The sequence below is a fragment of the Vidua macroura genome, chromosome 21 (genome assembly GCF_024509145.1).
Source record: "Vidua macroura isolate BioBank_ID:100142 chromosome 21, ASM2450914v1, whole genome shotgun sequence".
NCBI lineage: Eukaryota > Metazoa > Chordata > Aves > Passeriformes > Viduidae > Vidua > Vidua macroura.
The window spans coordinates 4,793,711-4,808,422 of NC_071591.1; the positions used below are offsets into that span (position 1 = coordinate 4,793,711).

At 42.8% G+C, this 14,712-nt stretch overlaps 1 protein-coding gene across 2 annotated transcripts in view; it reads right to left on the reverse strand.

Annotated features, from left to right (window-relative positions):
• NUP214 (nucleoporin 214) overlaps positions 1-14,712 on the reverse strand; it is a 39,189-nt gene that overhangs the window by 20,062 nt on the left and 4,415 nt on the right. For both annotated transcript variants that reach the window (XM_053996506.1, XM_053996505.1), the window contains exons 8-24: positions 14,433-14,539; positions 14,219-14,285; positions 13,586-13,709; positions 11,580-11,741; positions 10,046-10,502; positions 8,579-8,754; positions 7,965-8,056; positions 7,549-7,638; positions 7,060-7,209; positions 6,669-6,827; positions 4,406-4,509; positions 3,735-3,914; positions 3,185-3,270; positions 3,006-3,089; positions 2,437-2,679; positions 1,585-1,752; positions 998-1,106 (exon numbers count right to left, since the gene is read on the reverse strand). In XM_053996506.1, the coding sequence (XP_053852481.1) occupies positions 998-1,106; positions 1,585-1,752; positions 2,437-2,679; positions 3,006-3,089; positions 3,185-3,270; positions 3,735-3,914; positions 4,406-4,509; positions 6,669-6,827; positions 7,060-7,209; positions 7,549-7,638; positions 7,965-8,056; positions 8,579-8,754; positions 10,046-10,502; positions 11,580-11,741; positions 13,586-13,709; positions 14,219-14,285; positions 14,433-14,539 (2,558 nt within the window). The remainder of the gene's footprint in view (positions 1-997; positions 1,107-1,584; positions 1,753-2,436; positions 2,680-3,005; positions 3,090-3,184; positions 3,271-3,734; positions 3,915-4,405; positions 4,510-6,668; positions 6,828-7,059; positions 7,210-7,548; positions 7,639-7,964; positions 8,057-8,578; positions 8,755-10,045; positions 10,503-11,579; positions 11,742-13,585; positions 13,710-14,218; positions 14,286-14,432; positions 14,540-14,712) is intronic.

The following is a 14,712-nucleotide window of genomic DNA, read 5'->3' on the forward strand; positions in this document are numbered from 1 at the left end:
GTGGTGAATTTATCCCTCTTCATGTAAGCCCAACTCTGCCCTCCCCTCCCCAGCCCAGAACTGGCCATGCACTGCCCTGGTCTTAAGCAACAGCAAGAACTTCAGGCAAAGACAGTTCCAAGGTCATTACAATGACAGGGAAAAAGCCTAGTTCTAGGCTGGTGACAGAGCCTGGTGATAAGGCAGAAATCTCTGGAATGAGCTGAGCTGGCTGTTGTCTGCAGGAAGCAGAGTAGGGAAGGCAAGTGTTACAGCTAACTCACAAGAAATGGTAACAAATTCAAGGTTAAATACCAGACGTTCCTAGTTTACTCCTGAGGAAGAGCCCTGCAGCTCAGTAGTGTTCTGACCCCCAGTGACACCCAACCCCTCAGTCAAAATTCTGATGTCAAAACATTTGAGACAAGTTTCCAGAAAAGCTAGAGCACAGTTCTCCCTCCCTTCAGGGGGTGAATCTGGGAACAGACAGAAGAGGCGTAACTCCAGAGAAGTTCTCTCAGCAAAGGATGACAAAGTAGAAGGAAAACATCTGGACAGCCTGAAGTCACAGACCACACTCAGTGACAGAGGGCTGCAATTCCCTCACTGAAAGAGGTACAACAGAGGTAGTGATTTGAGAGATACCAGGGCCAAATTTCTTATTAGCAGTAAAGCCACTGAATCCCAAAAGGAGAGGATGCACATAAATGCATTTCACAGACAAATGGAGAAGGAGATTAATACAAATGGAGAAGGAGTTAATACTGGTTAAGACCAGTTAATACTGGTCTCATCATTTGTTCAGGACAAGCCATTAGCAACTCCTTGAAAGACTGACTTTACCAGGTCATTATTTCTTTCTTTCAATCCACAAACCCAATACTCTTGTCTAAATGCACCCACTTTAGGTCTTACACAGCCAGACTCAGTAAAACACTGCTACTGCTCCCCACTGGCAGATGTGCTCCAGTGCAAATGCTACCAAAGGCCACCCAAAAGAAGGGCAGCACTCACTCACCCTATTACTGCAGAAACTGCTGGGCTCACTGCACCAGACTTGAGCTCTCGAACATTCACCACCTGAGGAACGGTCTTCAGAGTTGATTCAGTCAAGGAGGTGCTCACAGCTTTAAGGAACAGAAAAAAAATTGGAGAAAAAAAAAAAAAGATGTAAAGAAAAACTCCATATTAAGCATTTCATTTAATTCAGTATGGCCTGAATAATTCCAAAAAGATCCATCCAAGATTCTAAAACATACATAGTGTACCTGGCCCGAAACATTTGGAATCTCAGACTTCATTAAGGACAAAAGAAGTGGGCAGCAATCTATATAGTTGGTACATTTTTTGTTTGCTGACCAAAACTATTATGAACTCTCTCTTACAAACGTTGTAACATCTTCTGTTAACAGAAATGAGAGTTTCTCAGGTATTTTGTACTAGCAGCTTACAGGAAAAGGGAAGACAAAGGAACGCTGGATAGCTCACAATTACAGATGTGTGCCACATTTTGTTTGATGATCTCCTCCTCTGAGAGCACTAAATCCCTGTTAAAGCCCCATTCAGCTGCTCAGAGGTCACTTGGGCAATTAGCCATCCTTTTACCTGGGGACTGGTTAGCAGCCATCTGCCTCTGCAGAGCTGCAGCAGCAGCAGCTGCTTGTGGTGCTGGAACAGTGACAGTGGGAGCAGGGGCTCCATGTTTCACAGTCTTTGTTGCAAGCATTGTACTGTCTGCCCCTTGTGGGATGATTCTGTTTGAAGATGTAGGCACTAAAAAAAAAAAAAAAACCAAATTAACGAAAGTATTAGTTAAATGTTTCTCTATAAATCAGGGAGCCTTTGAAAGCCTTTGCTGAACTGCAGTTCCTCTAAGTACACAGCTTCCTTCTGACAGGACTCATGTGCAGGCCATTCAAACAATCAACACAATCTGTCCCTGGCAGATTTTGGTATATCCCAAGGAATTTAGTAAGTCTCAATAGATGTCATTTTAACGCCTTAAAGGACTTCCAGTTTGCTGTAACAGACACTTCTGCTGACACCTTATTTTTCTCTCTGGTTGCAGGGATTAAAGAAATCTCTCTTGCACAAGGAAAACTGAATGTATGCAAATGCAGTTCTTACTGAGACTTGCTGGGCTCAGAACTCCTAACCTTGGCCACAAATGCAGTAGTACTCCAGTTTCTTAGTCTTTGGGCAATATTTTAGGTCACTGCACTTTGAAAGAACCAGGCTATCACAAAAACCCAGACAGTGAGTCAAGGCGTTTTAGTGCTTTTAGCTCAAGTTCATGAGGTTACAAAGCCACTCTTACTGCGCCTGGGAACCTAGAAAAGTAAATCTGTATCCTGCAATCACTCTTCTCCAGGGCCTGAAGCACTGGCAATGGATAATACAGTAGTTAAAGCTACCCACAAGACCACATCGAGAAGAGACACTGCAAACACAACTCACACAAAGTACCCAGGTGGTGTTGCTTCCCAAAGGATGGAGACTGAGCCATCAAACCAGGCTGAACTGAGGGAGTTCGGACCACAGGAGCATGACGAGGGACTTGGACTGGGGCAGCCTCTTCTTCCTGGTCCACTGCTTGGGAATCATCATTCTCCAGTGACTGGGAAACTGAGGATGTTGAGCTGACTTCATCCAAATCTTCGTAATATCTTGTGGACAGGAAGGCAGATCGGGACAAACTTGCTACAACATCAAAACCAAAATTCAGTATTAAGTTGAGGGAACCATCCAATGTAACAGCAATGACAAATGCACCCTATTTTAGGATGCTCTCCTATTGGCTCGTTTTACTCATGCATTGATAGGATTTGTCTTCTTAACTGCCTGGAAAAGCAGCCTTCAACCAGACAGCAACTGAAGGCAAGTCCTCCTGAGAGCAGATGGGAGAACAGGAAAGGAGAAGCAGGGGTTGAGTAGTCAAAAGCTAATTTCAGGTCTCAGTCCCACAACAAGCAAGTCACCCTCCTGGAAAGCATATGAGACTAGTTCTGTAGTCACTAAAAGTTTACCTGGAGCTGTAGACCTAACTGGTGGAGTTTTCCTCTTGGCTAGAAAATTCCTCAACTGTGCCTGCTTCACTGGGGACAGCTTAGCTGGAAAATGGAAGGCAGTTATTAGTCTACAGTCAAACTGCAAGTCAAAAAAAAAAGGTAATTCACATTTATGGCAGGAAGAAATAATAAATTACCAGGTGCTTTGGGCAAAGGTTTGGCATGTGATTTCAAAGTAGTTTTCATCAAATCGTTGCGCAGGCTTTCAAGGTCACTGTCAAAACTGGGACAAGGCAGAACAGTGAAAAAACAGCAGCAGCAGATAGAAACCAACCAAAGCAGGAACAAAACTGGGCCAAAGTAGCCACTAGAACCACAGGCATATCTGGAGGAACAATTGGCTCCTCTAGATACTGTGTGATGCACTTTAACTATTTTAGAAACTTCAATAGCCATTCACTTCTTCCCCTGAGGTCAGACAGACAACCAGCAGTATCTCAGCTTGAAGGCTCTATTATCCCATTTACTAAAAAAACTCTTTAAAATTTTAGGAGAAATTTCTGCTAAGCATTAAACAGTGTCTAAGAATACAACCAATGAGCTTCTGTATTACGTGGGCATGGTTTAGTATAATCTTTAGAATGTCCTGCCCTCCCATACCATGCCCACAAAACATCATTCTCCGGAGGATGAAGCCTTGCACATTGCTGGGGGCAAGAGAGAGGGAGGAATTCATGTTTCACATACCTCTGAGCACTGTTTAGAGATGTATCACTGGGAACACTCCACTGAGATGTCTGGTTGTAGAGGCGCAGCTGCTGCAGGCTGTTCACCAGGTGGTTGAGTCTCTTCCTCTGCTGGTTGATGATTTCCCGGTTATTTGCCAGGGTGTTGAACAAAGTCTCTCGCTCAGGGACTATCAGACGCCTGCAGAGATCAGATCAAGAGACAGGGATAAGGACCATTCTGTGCATCTGGCTCACAGGCAGGCAAGCAAACACCAATGGTTTAGTTGTTCTGGCTACTGAAACTCAAGGTCAATCACCAAGCAGCTCAGTTCATTTCGAATATAGATTTCTCCTTTGAATATGCTGTCAGTTTATTTATTCAGCTCATTTGCTTTAAGATGTTTTGTCTTAGAAAGGTTTAATTAGTTGCTATCAATGAATTTCTGCAAAGCTTACAGTTTGTTTTCTATAAGCTCTATTTGCACTGTACAAGGAGACAAGCTTGTAACATGTATGAAGCCAGAGAGTCTGAAACTATGGCTCCCATTAGGTGTCTCAGACAAGTTCTACTCCCAGAAAAAGATCATCTTGAAAAAGATCATACTGTTAAAGAGAAAATGGTCTTTGTCTGTTGACTATAGACTAATTCCCTATTCACAGATATAGTTCTGTCCAGTTTCAATCACTTACTTCTGCTTTCTCTTCTGTTCCAGGTGCCGGTCCCACTCCAAATCCAGAACGTCGTTCACATCCTGGACAGCAAACTTCACATACTGGTGCAAGCGCCGGATTTCCTGCCGTGCAAAATAAAGTGAGCTTTAAATGCATTTCAGAAATCTCAGTTTCAGTTGAAGAAGATGAAGATTCTTTGGGCTCATTCAGTCCAAGCCATAGAGCGCTTGCCTGTATTTCTGCCTGGAAAGTTTTGCCAGCACAACAGAACCCAACACGGTGAAAATGTATGTAACAATCAATAGGGTACACATTGTCCAGGGTTTGCCCTCACCTCAGCTCTCAACTAAGAGTAATACTGTCCATAATATTTGCAAAACGCTGCCAAGGTCTTTACAAAAAGGATTTTACAAACACCAGGCATTATACAAAACAATCCTTATTTCAAATGCCAGTTCCAGAACATGAGTCATTTGGTCCCATCTTACAACACTGAAACTTCTAACAATTATAAGTGATCAAAGCTTTGCAGGCTGCTCACACGGCTCTAGAACATTAGCATTCACAGACTATGATTCATGAAAGCACTCACAAATGCTCACACCTCCCACATAAAGGCAAGGAATTAATTTGACTTTTATAGGTAGGAAAATAAAAGTAAGTAAAAAGCAAGGACAGAGAGTAAAGTGACTTATCCATGACCACACAGCTGCACAACTGCAGCAGCTATGCCAGAGAGCTCTGGCCCCAAGCTCTGCTCCCCAAACAAACCCAGAGCTCAGTCTCATTCCTGTGATCCTTCCTGCCTGCCATGGCATGGCCCTGCCTTGAACTCCAACCTTGTAAAATGGAAATGGGAACTGCAGTTGGTTTCAGCTCATCTCAACAGAATGTTCACCTAAATATGATGAAGCAGCCAAGGAACACAGCTTGAGAAGAATTCCACTGCAAATGCTTTCAAGATACAGCATGGAATTCTAGTGGGACCTCTCCAACCTGAAAGCAAACCCAGTCCTGTTGTGGGCTTAGTGTTAAACACTGCCAAGCCCAGGTTTCCTTTCCCCAGCACCTACTGTGGCAGCAATTCTCTGGATACCAAACTGGTAGAGCTGGACATCAGAAAAGTCTCAGGGTCTTGAAAACTTCATTGAAAACGAAGACACAAAGCTGCCTAAGGGAACTTTTCTTACCCAGGAGAATGGGGATGATTTCAGAGTCAGCACACAGCTTTCTCAAAGCAAACTTCCACAAAGTTGACCCAAAAACTCTCTCATTCAATTCAAATCCACTTCCACTTCTCTCCCACTAAGTTCTACTTTCCTCATGGTCCTTCCTCTACACAGTGAAACACATACTTCAAGATTATCATCTCTCTGAAGTCACAAGCATAAGCTTTAAATGTCAGAGAGACATGCTGGACATCAAAGCAGGCATGCAATTAAGACTGTGAATCAATCAACAGAATCCAGGTGAAGATTAGAGATCAGACATAAAAGAAATTACTTTGTGTCAGCTGATTTCTAATAATTGCATGCATGGTCTTGATACCTCCTGCCACAAAGATGACATTCAATTATGCCTTCAACCTGCCAGTCAAACCTCTTGAGGGGAACTTATCAGTGTATAAAAGACCAAGTATCATTTGTAGGGCACATTCACTCTATTTTGCTGAGGGTTAAATAGCCCTCATCACCAGAGCTGTAACAAAAAGTGCTTCACCCCTACTTTCTTTCTTGTCTTTGAAAGCCTCTTTATGTGCTGCTGGTTATTTTCCTTTGTGCCCCAGCTTTCAGAATATCATTAAGCTTTATGCTCCACCATCCATGAAATTAACCACACAATTCTGTAAGTCATAATAAATCATCAAATTGTTCCATAAGGCACTTGCTCAAGATAAAAATAATTCCAAGAACTCTTCTATAAAGTGTAGGAAAAAACCCAACATTCTTTTAACTGAAATCCCTGAGCAAACACTACAGGCTGAGAAGGAACAGGATGTCAAGAGTCACATTCTAAGATTAGAATAGACTTGGATCTCAGGTGAACTACATCCCTTCAGAAGGAATTTTGAATCATTACTGCAAATGGCAAGAACAGAGAGGAGCTTCAGGAGAGGATTTCCAGCATCTCTTGCAAACTCATGGAAACCAAAGCTCACCACACATTTACAAGACTACTTACTGAAACAGCAAATACATAGGGCAGAACAACTTGCACACACAAACCTAAGTTTTATTTTATTTAAAGCTCTCTATCAGAAGTTGGCTGACATGATTCATACCTGAAGTTGTGCTTCACTCTTGGGATCCAAAGGTTTCTTATAGAGCAAGTGTAAATACCCTGAGCTATGATTCTGTTCGTTCTGTTCTTTAGCCTCTTCTACCCCTGCAAATCCCTCCAGCAGGGTTGTCTTCAGAATACTGATATCTCCATGAAGTGACTGCAAAGTGAAATAGAACAGATGAGACAAGGTTCAAGGGAACATTTTCTACTGCCGTTTCTAGCACAACCATTTCTTGCCATTTCTGCAAGCATCTGCCTGAAAGCAGAAAGGCAAATACCACCTCCTCATTAACACAGCAGAGTCAGATGTTCCATCTGCAGTTCAGCTGTAGCAGGTTAAGGAGGAACATCAGGTGAGGAAGTTCACAGTTTGAAGATAGCCTGCTCACCTCTGTTGTCTCTTTAATTTCCAAGAGGAAGGTGTGAAGATCATCTGACTCAGTTCGCAACATCTTCATTTCCTCTGGAGTTCCAACTTGGAAACAGGCTTTGGAAGTCCGGGCCTTCAGCTCCTCCATCTCCTTTTGAAAATGTGCAATCTGCAAGGTCAAGTGGAAGAAAGGGCAGCCACTGAAAACACAGCAGGGTCTGGAACAAATGTCTCAGCTCTTGGATCATGCCTCAACTACACCATAAACACTGGTCACTTTGCAGCCAAAGCAGGAAATTCTTCTTGAACATTAACAGGAAAGAATACTCCATCTTCTCAACACAGTGACTGAAGATGACTGAACAGGACACACAAATAACAACTACAGGCTGATCATCTTAGGGAAGATTTCCATTCTGATTCCTAAACTACTTACAGACACCATCAGAACACAGCTGAATGGAAGTGTTTGTGTGGCAGTATGAAGAAAACTGCTTGAAAATCTCACCTCCTCCCTGATTCCTGCTATGACAGGGTCTGACTCCTTCCACTGGTGGGTCTGTTTCTCTAAAGCTGTGCTGGGGAGTGCTGATTTGCTCTGGAGGAAAAAAAAGACAAAACTAAAACCAATATTAAGGATATATCCATTGCAATGGGGAGCTTAGAATACCAAAAAAGGCCTGGTGTTAGAAACTCCATTCAGACACCATACACTCTGATTGTAACATAGGTCAAAATATAGCTCTCTATATGCAGAGACATGCAGAGAACATTTTTTAGAACCACAGATTTGCTACTGTTTCAAAATCAGAAAATAGTTAATTTTTTGACCTAAGAACACTAGTTCAGTCCAAGGAATGCTAAGCAATTCATGGGCCATGAAAAACATTCACCCTCTAAAGAACCCAGTCAAGTTCCTGTTACCTGAGTAGAGCTTGGCTTTGCTGCTGATGGGGTGATTTTGGGTGTCTTCTGTACCAAGGGAGCTGAAGGAGTATTTTGAGCAGGTCGTGCCACTGGGATTTAATAAGAACAACAGTAATTGATGAACTTATACAAAGCTTGAGGAAACTGGCTGTGATCAGAAACAATCACCACTATCAAATCCAAAAGCAGTAGTGCTATGGGCCCCAATGCTAGAACACACCTTCCTCAGGTGCCTTTTCACTTCCATTCCACTTGTCTTGTGACTACTTTGAACTCTGGTCAATGCAGATGGAAGGTAAGGCATTGATTTGTGTGGCTGCCCAGAAACATTCAGAGCACTGAAAATGCCAGAACTTCTGGGCAAACTTAAGCAGCTGAATATAATTATGTCACATATGGCTCTCTGAGAAATAGAGCACAAATGGAAAAAATGCTCAGTTTCAAGACAAAGTGATCCACATCATGATGGTGTGCTAATCAGGAGGGCCTCTGGAGCAGGGAAAGCAGCAGGATAAACAAGCAAGAAACCAAATGAAGCTCCCTGTGTCCTAAAAACTTTTAGAGTGTTTTTTATAATGCATTATTCCTAACAATAGGGATCAGACTCCTACCTGTGGCAGGCACAGGGGATGAAGTCTTCAGTGATGTGGTAGGAGGGGCTGCAAGGGGCATGGACTGGCTCAAAGAACCTCCAGGAGCAGTTTTGGAACTGGTTGAGAAGGAAAACATTGTGGAAGTGCATTGCCCACTGCTGCTCGTGGGAGAAGAGGTGTCTACAGCGGTGAACCTGCAACAGAATGAATAAATGAATGAGTGAATGAATGAATAAATGAATGAGCATCCCCTGGGATCAGCAACAACTCAAGCTCCAGATACAAAATCACGAGTGCAGCTTCTGGAGATAGTGGGAAGGAGCCATTCAGGATAATTTCTGAATACATGGAACCACAAAGACTTCTATCTTAGATCCTCCCATGAGCAAAAGCTAAATGCCTGCAAAAAATACTACCCTGCTAAAAATGCACCTCATCATTTTGTTCCAACTATAGCAAATCTGAGCTGCCCTTCAGTGTCATCCTCAGAGTAATGCTCAAACAGAAATTCTGCAAGAAAATATGAATTTCTATTCATTTGCAAACTCAGTTCCTCAAGGCAGCCAATTTAAATATTCAGCCAATTCACTGGTGTATCATTTGCTTTATACACAAAATATAAAAAGCCCTAAGAGCTCCCATCAGATTCTGGTAGTAAAGATTTTTCTAATTCAAAAATAATCATTTAAACCATCAGAAATTTCTTATGATGCATTCACATGAAAGTTCTTCTCCTTAAAAAGCAGCTCAAATTAACATAGCTCTGTGTTTTAAACCACTTTTTCTAAAAATAAAAAGCAAGTCTCAGGAGTTGGAGGGAAGAGTGAGTATATGACATCTGAGAACGCTCAAACCCTTTTTGCATAGTTTCTAATCAATATTAGTTTTTTTCAGCGAGTGTGAACAAACTTTGAAGACTCCAGATGCTGTGCTCAGTGAGAAGGGGCCATTTCAGAACAGAACCAAAAGGTCTGGCACCCTCTCTGCTGAACACAGAGTGGCAAAGCAATCCATCAGCTGTGGCTCCAGCTTCCTCAGACTGGGGGTAAGGAACCTTCAACAAACTGTCAGAGAAACTTGTGCTATCACCACTCCACTAAAGCAGTCCCAGACAGAACGGATTTCCCAGCAGTCCTTAGCCATGATTTGCATCAAACCAAAGCAAGAAATAATTTGTTTGATGCCTATGAAACAAAGATATAGAACCCCCCCCCTAAGTCTTTGGCAATGTATCAGTCTAAATTTTTGGCATTGTCCCTTGACTAGTACCCGTGAACATAACCTCTGGCATGGGAAGCACTGAGGATTTCCACAGCCATGATACTCTTGGATAAAGAGGGGCTTCCTCAGTGCTTTTCTGGGAATGTGAGAAACTGTTGTCAGGGCATAAAGCCAGACACCATCTTCAGAACTACCATACATTATCCATGCCTGCAGCAATTTAACAAGTATCCAGCCCCTGCATTCACTGCTGAATTTATTTACTTCTCATTGAGGTTCACTTTGACTGAAGAAGCTGAAGGTGCAAAAGATGGCTTCTGTGCAGCAGGTGCTGTGGAGAGCAATGGCCCAGACGAGCTGTCTGCAGCTGGTTTAAAGTTCATGGACCCAAAAGGAAAAGAGGTGGCAGGAGCTGTTGTAGTGCTGCCTACAGAAGCAGGAGTCATGGATGCCTTGGAAGAAGCAGAGGAGAAGGAGAATGTTGCTGCTCCAGTCAGAGCAGGAGTCTGGGCTTGCTTGGAGGTATCAGTGGCAAAGGAATATGGTGGAGGATCACTGCCTGTGGAGCCAGGAGTCTTCACAGCTGAGGGCATGAAGGAAAAAACAGCTGCTCCACTTCCTGCTGGAGGCTGACTTGAGGTGGGCACAGTGGGAGCAACAGCTGGTGCTGTGTCAGGCTTTAGAGAAGTTGGAGGAGTGGTTGGACTTGTGGCAGTACTCCCTGCAGGAAGACAAATGGGAAAGGAGGAGGCTCATTTGGCTGCACTAATGGCAGAAGGTATTGCAAGGCCAAATCTGTTTGATAGGGACAGCTCAGCACTGCTTCTCTCACTGGACAGTGAAGAAGAGAGATGGCAGAGCTGGGCTTGCAGTCCCCAGTCCCAGCAAGGGATACAGAAACTGTACAAAGTCACGATCAATACAACAATCTGTTCAGATTAATGCTGTCTGCAGTTTCCTGTGAAAAAGCTTCACCTTCCTCCATTGATTTTGATGAGGTTCCTGCCATCTCAAATAAAATAGGCAGTCAGCACACAAGTTAGCCAGCACTGCAGGGAGGCAGGCTGCCAAACAACAGCATTCTGGCAGAGGAAGGAGAGGCAAATTTGGGGACATGGAGGAAAATGGTGCATTTGCAATTATTTCTCCATTAATGCAGACAAGCAAAACAATCATCTTACCTGCCTACATCACACTATACAGGGCAACACATCTATAACTCAAACAAAACTACTCCTCTTCACCTGCTCACACAATTTTCACAGTGCTGAGGAAAGCTTTAAATAGGATTTAAATAGAATTTTGTTTAAATAGGATTTTTCTGCAGTCAAACACCTTAGTTCATATCATGATCTCCTGTGGCAAAACTATGGAGGAAAACCATCACCTCTCTGAAGCATGCAGGCCACGCTCAGAGCTGGGCAAAAAGCCTCCTAAAACTGGTTTGGCCCTATTTTCCAAAGGCTGATTGCATAGGGAAGTCTAAATGCACAACCTGCAAAGTGCTTCAGATCCCACAAACAAACAGATTTAAAGGTTTGACTCAATGACCTTAGAGGTCTTTTTCAAACTAAATGATTCTGTGATTTGGTGAACAGGACTAGGTAATTTCACACTCATGCACAAAAGACAGAGAACAGTCCTGGGAGCTCAAAACACCCAAGAACTGCTCCCCATTATCATCATGAAGAAAAAATATGTTTTTTTGTGACCATGCGTGTCTGACTACTGAACTGACAGATCAGTACCAAAAAGATCCACAAACCCAAGTGTTCCCCTAAGCCCCTGGAGCACTCACCTGCTGACTTTGGAACTCTCTCCCCGACCAACTGCAGCGGCTCCGGGCTCACAATGAGTGACCTGACTCCTGGGTTTTGGTTGATCATGTGAAATGGGCAAAGCACACCATCCGTAGAGAGCAGGATCAGAACTGGAGCTGGAGGAAGGATCTTCTCATCACCTGCCAGAGACCACACATGTAAGTCCTGCAGTCAAAGCTTCCTATTCTGCTCCAACTGCAATTGTCACCTTCATATGACTTTCTTCACACAATATTTCTTACATTTCTACCTTCTTGCTTTCATTTGCATCTTTGTTCCCTTGCTTCTCTGTCAGTGCTCAGATCTCTTTCTTTATTCTTTTGTATTCCTTTATGTTCCTGACTTCATGTTTCATAAAAGGGTTATTTGACAATTGAATGTCATCTCCTGAATGACAAAGCCCAACTTTCACCCATCAATTCCCGTGCCAAGCTTTTTCAGATTTTGAAGCAGTCATTTTTCCTCACTGATACTCTGCTCCCTCCTTCAATTCCTTTCAGCAATCCCCACATTCCATTGGGCCCTGTCCCCTCATTAACATTCATATGCATAAACTACAAAACGGAATTGCTACATAGGAACCTTTTTAACTTTAAAGAAAGCCAACATCAAACAAAAATCCTCGTGATCTGAACCACTGATATAAAATACTTGTGTTTTATGCAGCTGCTTTGTGAGTCTGCTTCAGTACAAAAATTCTCAGAACAGTTAAAGGCCCCAGAACACTCTCTGTATTTCTAAAATTCTGTAATGGTTTAACTGTGCATAATTACACGTAAAAACCCAAACCTAACACATGTAGAGTGCAGGAAAAATCTGCTATAATCATGGTGCTTTGTTTGTCAGGCAGCACAGTGAACAGCCATTTTTATTTACTATTGGTTCTTCAGGAAAAGCATGCTAGGGAAGTGCAGTTTCCACTTGGGAACAAGCTCCAGGACAAATCAGGTTTCTCTGCAACCTAAACTTGCTGTGAACTGCAAAGCCAATTAACGTGTAGCCAAACCCTTGTGTCAGAACACAGGGAGTGTGTTAGCAAAAAGCTTCTCCAAAAACCTTTTTAAAAACTCTGAGGCAGCACAACACAGGCTTTAAAAAATCTGTCCTGACAGATTTCTTAATCCAGTAACTATATAGATTAACAGAGAAAAGGCTTCAAATTCAATTTGGCATTCAAGTACAATGTTTGACCTCGATTCCCTACTGTAGGTTTTTTTTTCAGGTAAAGGTCTCAGTTAACTGGCACCCTCCTGTGCTCTTCAGGAACTCTTGACTGCAGTACCTTCCACTCTGCCTGAAGGCATCTCTATTTCCATCTGTCTCTGGCCTTCAAGGTAAAATTCTCAGAATTCACTGAGATACAACACAATAGCTCAGATATAGCTTCAGACTTTGACAGAGTACTTTGAAGGGCCTTCAGGCAGCACAGAAGGTACAGCAATAATGCAGCTGAGATGTAGAGCACAGCAGGGTTTAGGCACTACAGACTCTGTGCTGAATTAAAACCTACGCATTCACCTCAGCGATCTTTGCTGTTTCTGGCTTTGAAACCAAGCCACTTTTCCTTTAGTTCCATGCAAATGTACTTTATGCAAAACAGCTCTGCAAAAGGACAAGTGACAAGAATAAAGAACGCCTCACGGGCAGCCTGAAATATCCAGTGTTAGAACACAACTCCTTTAAACTCACTAAAATCCCAGTTCTGGGGACAGATGTAACTCAGGAGCTTTGTTTGCCATGTCTGTTGGTGTCATATCCCAGGATGCTGAAAACTCCAGGAAAGAACTGTGTTTAACACTTCGCCACTGAATCCTTACACAGAAGTAAAGCCACGTGCTGTGGGTTTGGTATTAGAACAGCAGCAGGTGTGTTCGCCTGCCTTTCAGAATGATTCCCAGATCTCTGAACACAAGGCTGCCCCTCAAAAATATCAAATATACTGAGATTTTTGGACTACTCCACAAGAAAGACTAACAAGACTTACTGATCACGATGGGCATGTTACTGGTGTAGTCCACAGCAACACCAACGGGCAGAGTGTCATCGCTTTTATCTGTCAGAGGAAGTTCTGCTCTGCTGGAGTCCTCCAAAACCCATGACTCCCAGTTCTGCAAAAAGTAAAATTATTGTTACATCAGCTACAGCTTTCCTGTGACCAGCCCTCTTCAGCACTCCAGCTGAAACACCAGCTAGAGAGTATCTACTTAAATTTGTCAGATTAACAAATGCTAGAAAGATCAGGGTCCTTCACAGATTTGTGTGTGACTTCTCATGTATCACTGCATGTCAGAGGTCAGACATTTTTAATGCTTAACTTCAACTGATGACCTCACATCAATCACTTTATTATAGTGAGTTTGACCAAATTTTGAGACTGCCAAGTGACTAACGAAAAACAGACCTCTGGTACTTGGTTCACAACACACATCTCTTGTTCATCTAAGAATTATCATCAGATTCTGTACAATTTAGAAGCTTATTTAGTTTTGGGAAGTCTTAAAAAAATCATCATCTCATTGTATTCCAGGTCTTATATAGGTTATACCTGGGGAAAGAAAACGTGCATTTGCACAGATGCAAGACAAAATATATTCCACAAATGGAATAAAAATATTACCTGATCCCCCTGCCTGGCAAGAATGCTGACTTCTGTGGAAGCTGCTGAAGCTGCCAGAACTAGATCCCTGTAAGCATGGACACAAACAGGTTAAAACTAACATGACAGTCCACTGCAAGGTCTACAAAAAGGGGGAACACAATCTATGGAGAAGCACTGACCCCTCAGACATGCATGCCAAGGGAAGGAGTTTGCCATGGCACCTGCCACTCACCATTCCTCAACAAAATTGAGGAAGTAATGATGCTGTCTCTCAGTGCAGCTCGTGTAACACGGCTCCATGAAATTCACAAACTTCTCTGGTCGCTTCTCTTCCTTTTTCTGTAAGATCAACATTGATAATTTATCTTTCAATGCACAAACCAAGTAATCTCCCTTAAATTTGACAGTATCAGGGCACACCAATAATATAATAATTGAATCTCAGCAGAGAACAGATTACTCATTGATTTTCAGGTGGATCCTACTTCCTCCACTTAATCCCCCAACCTCAA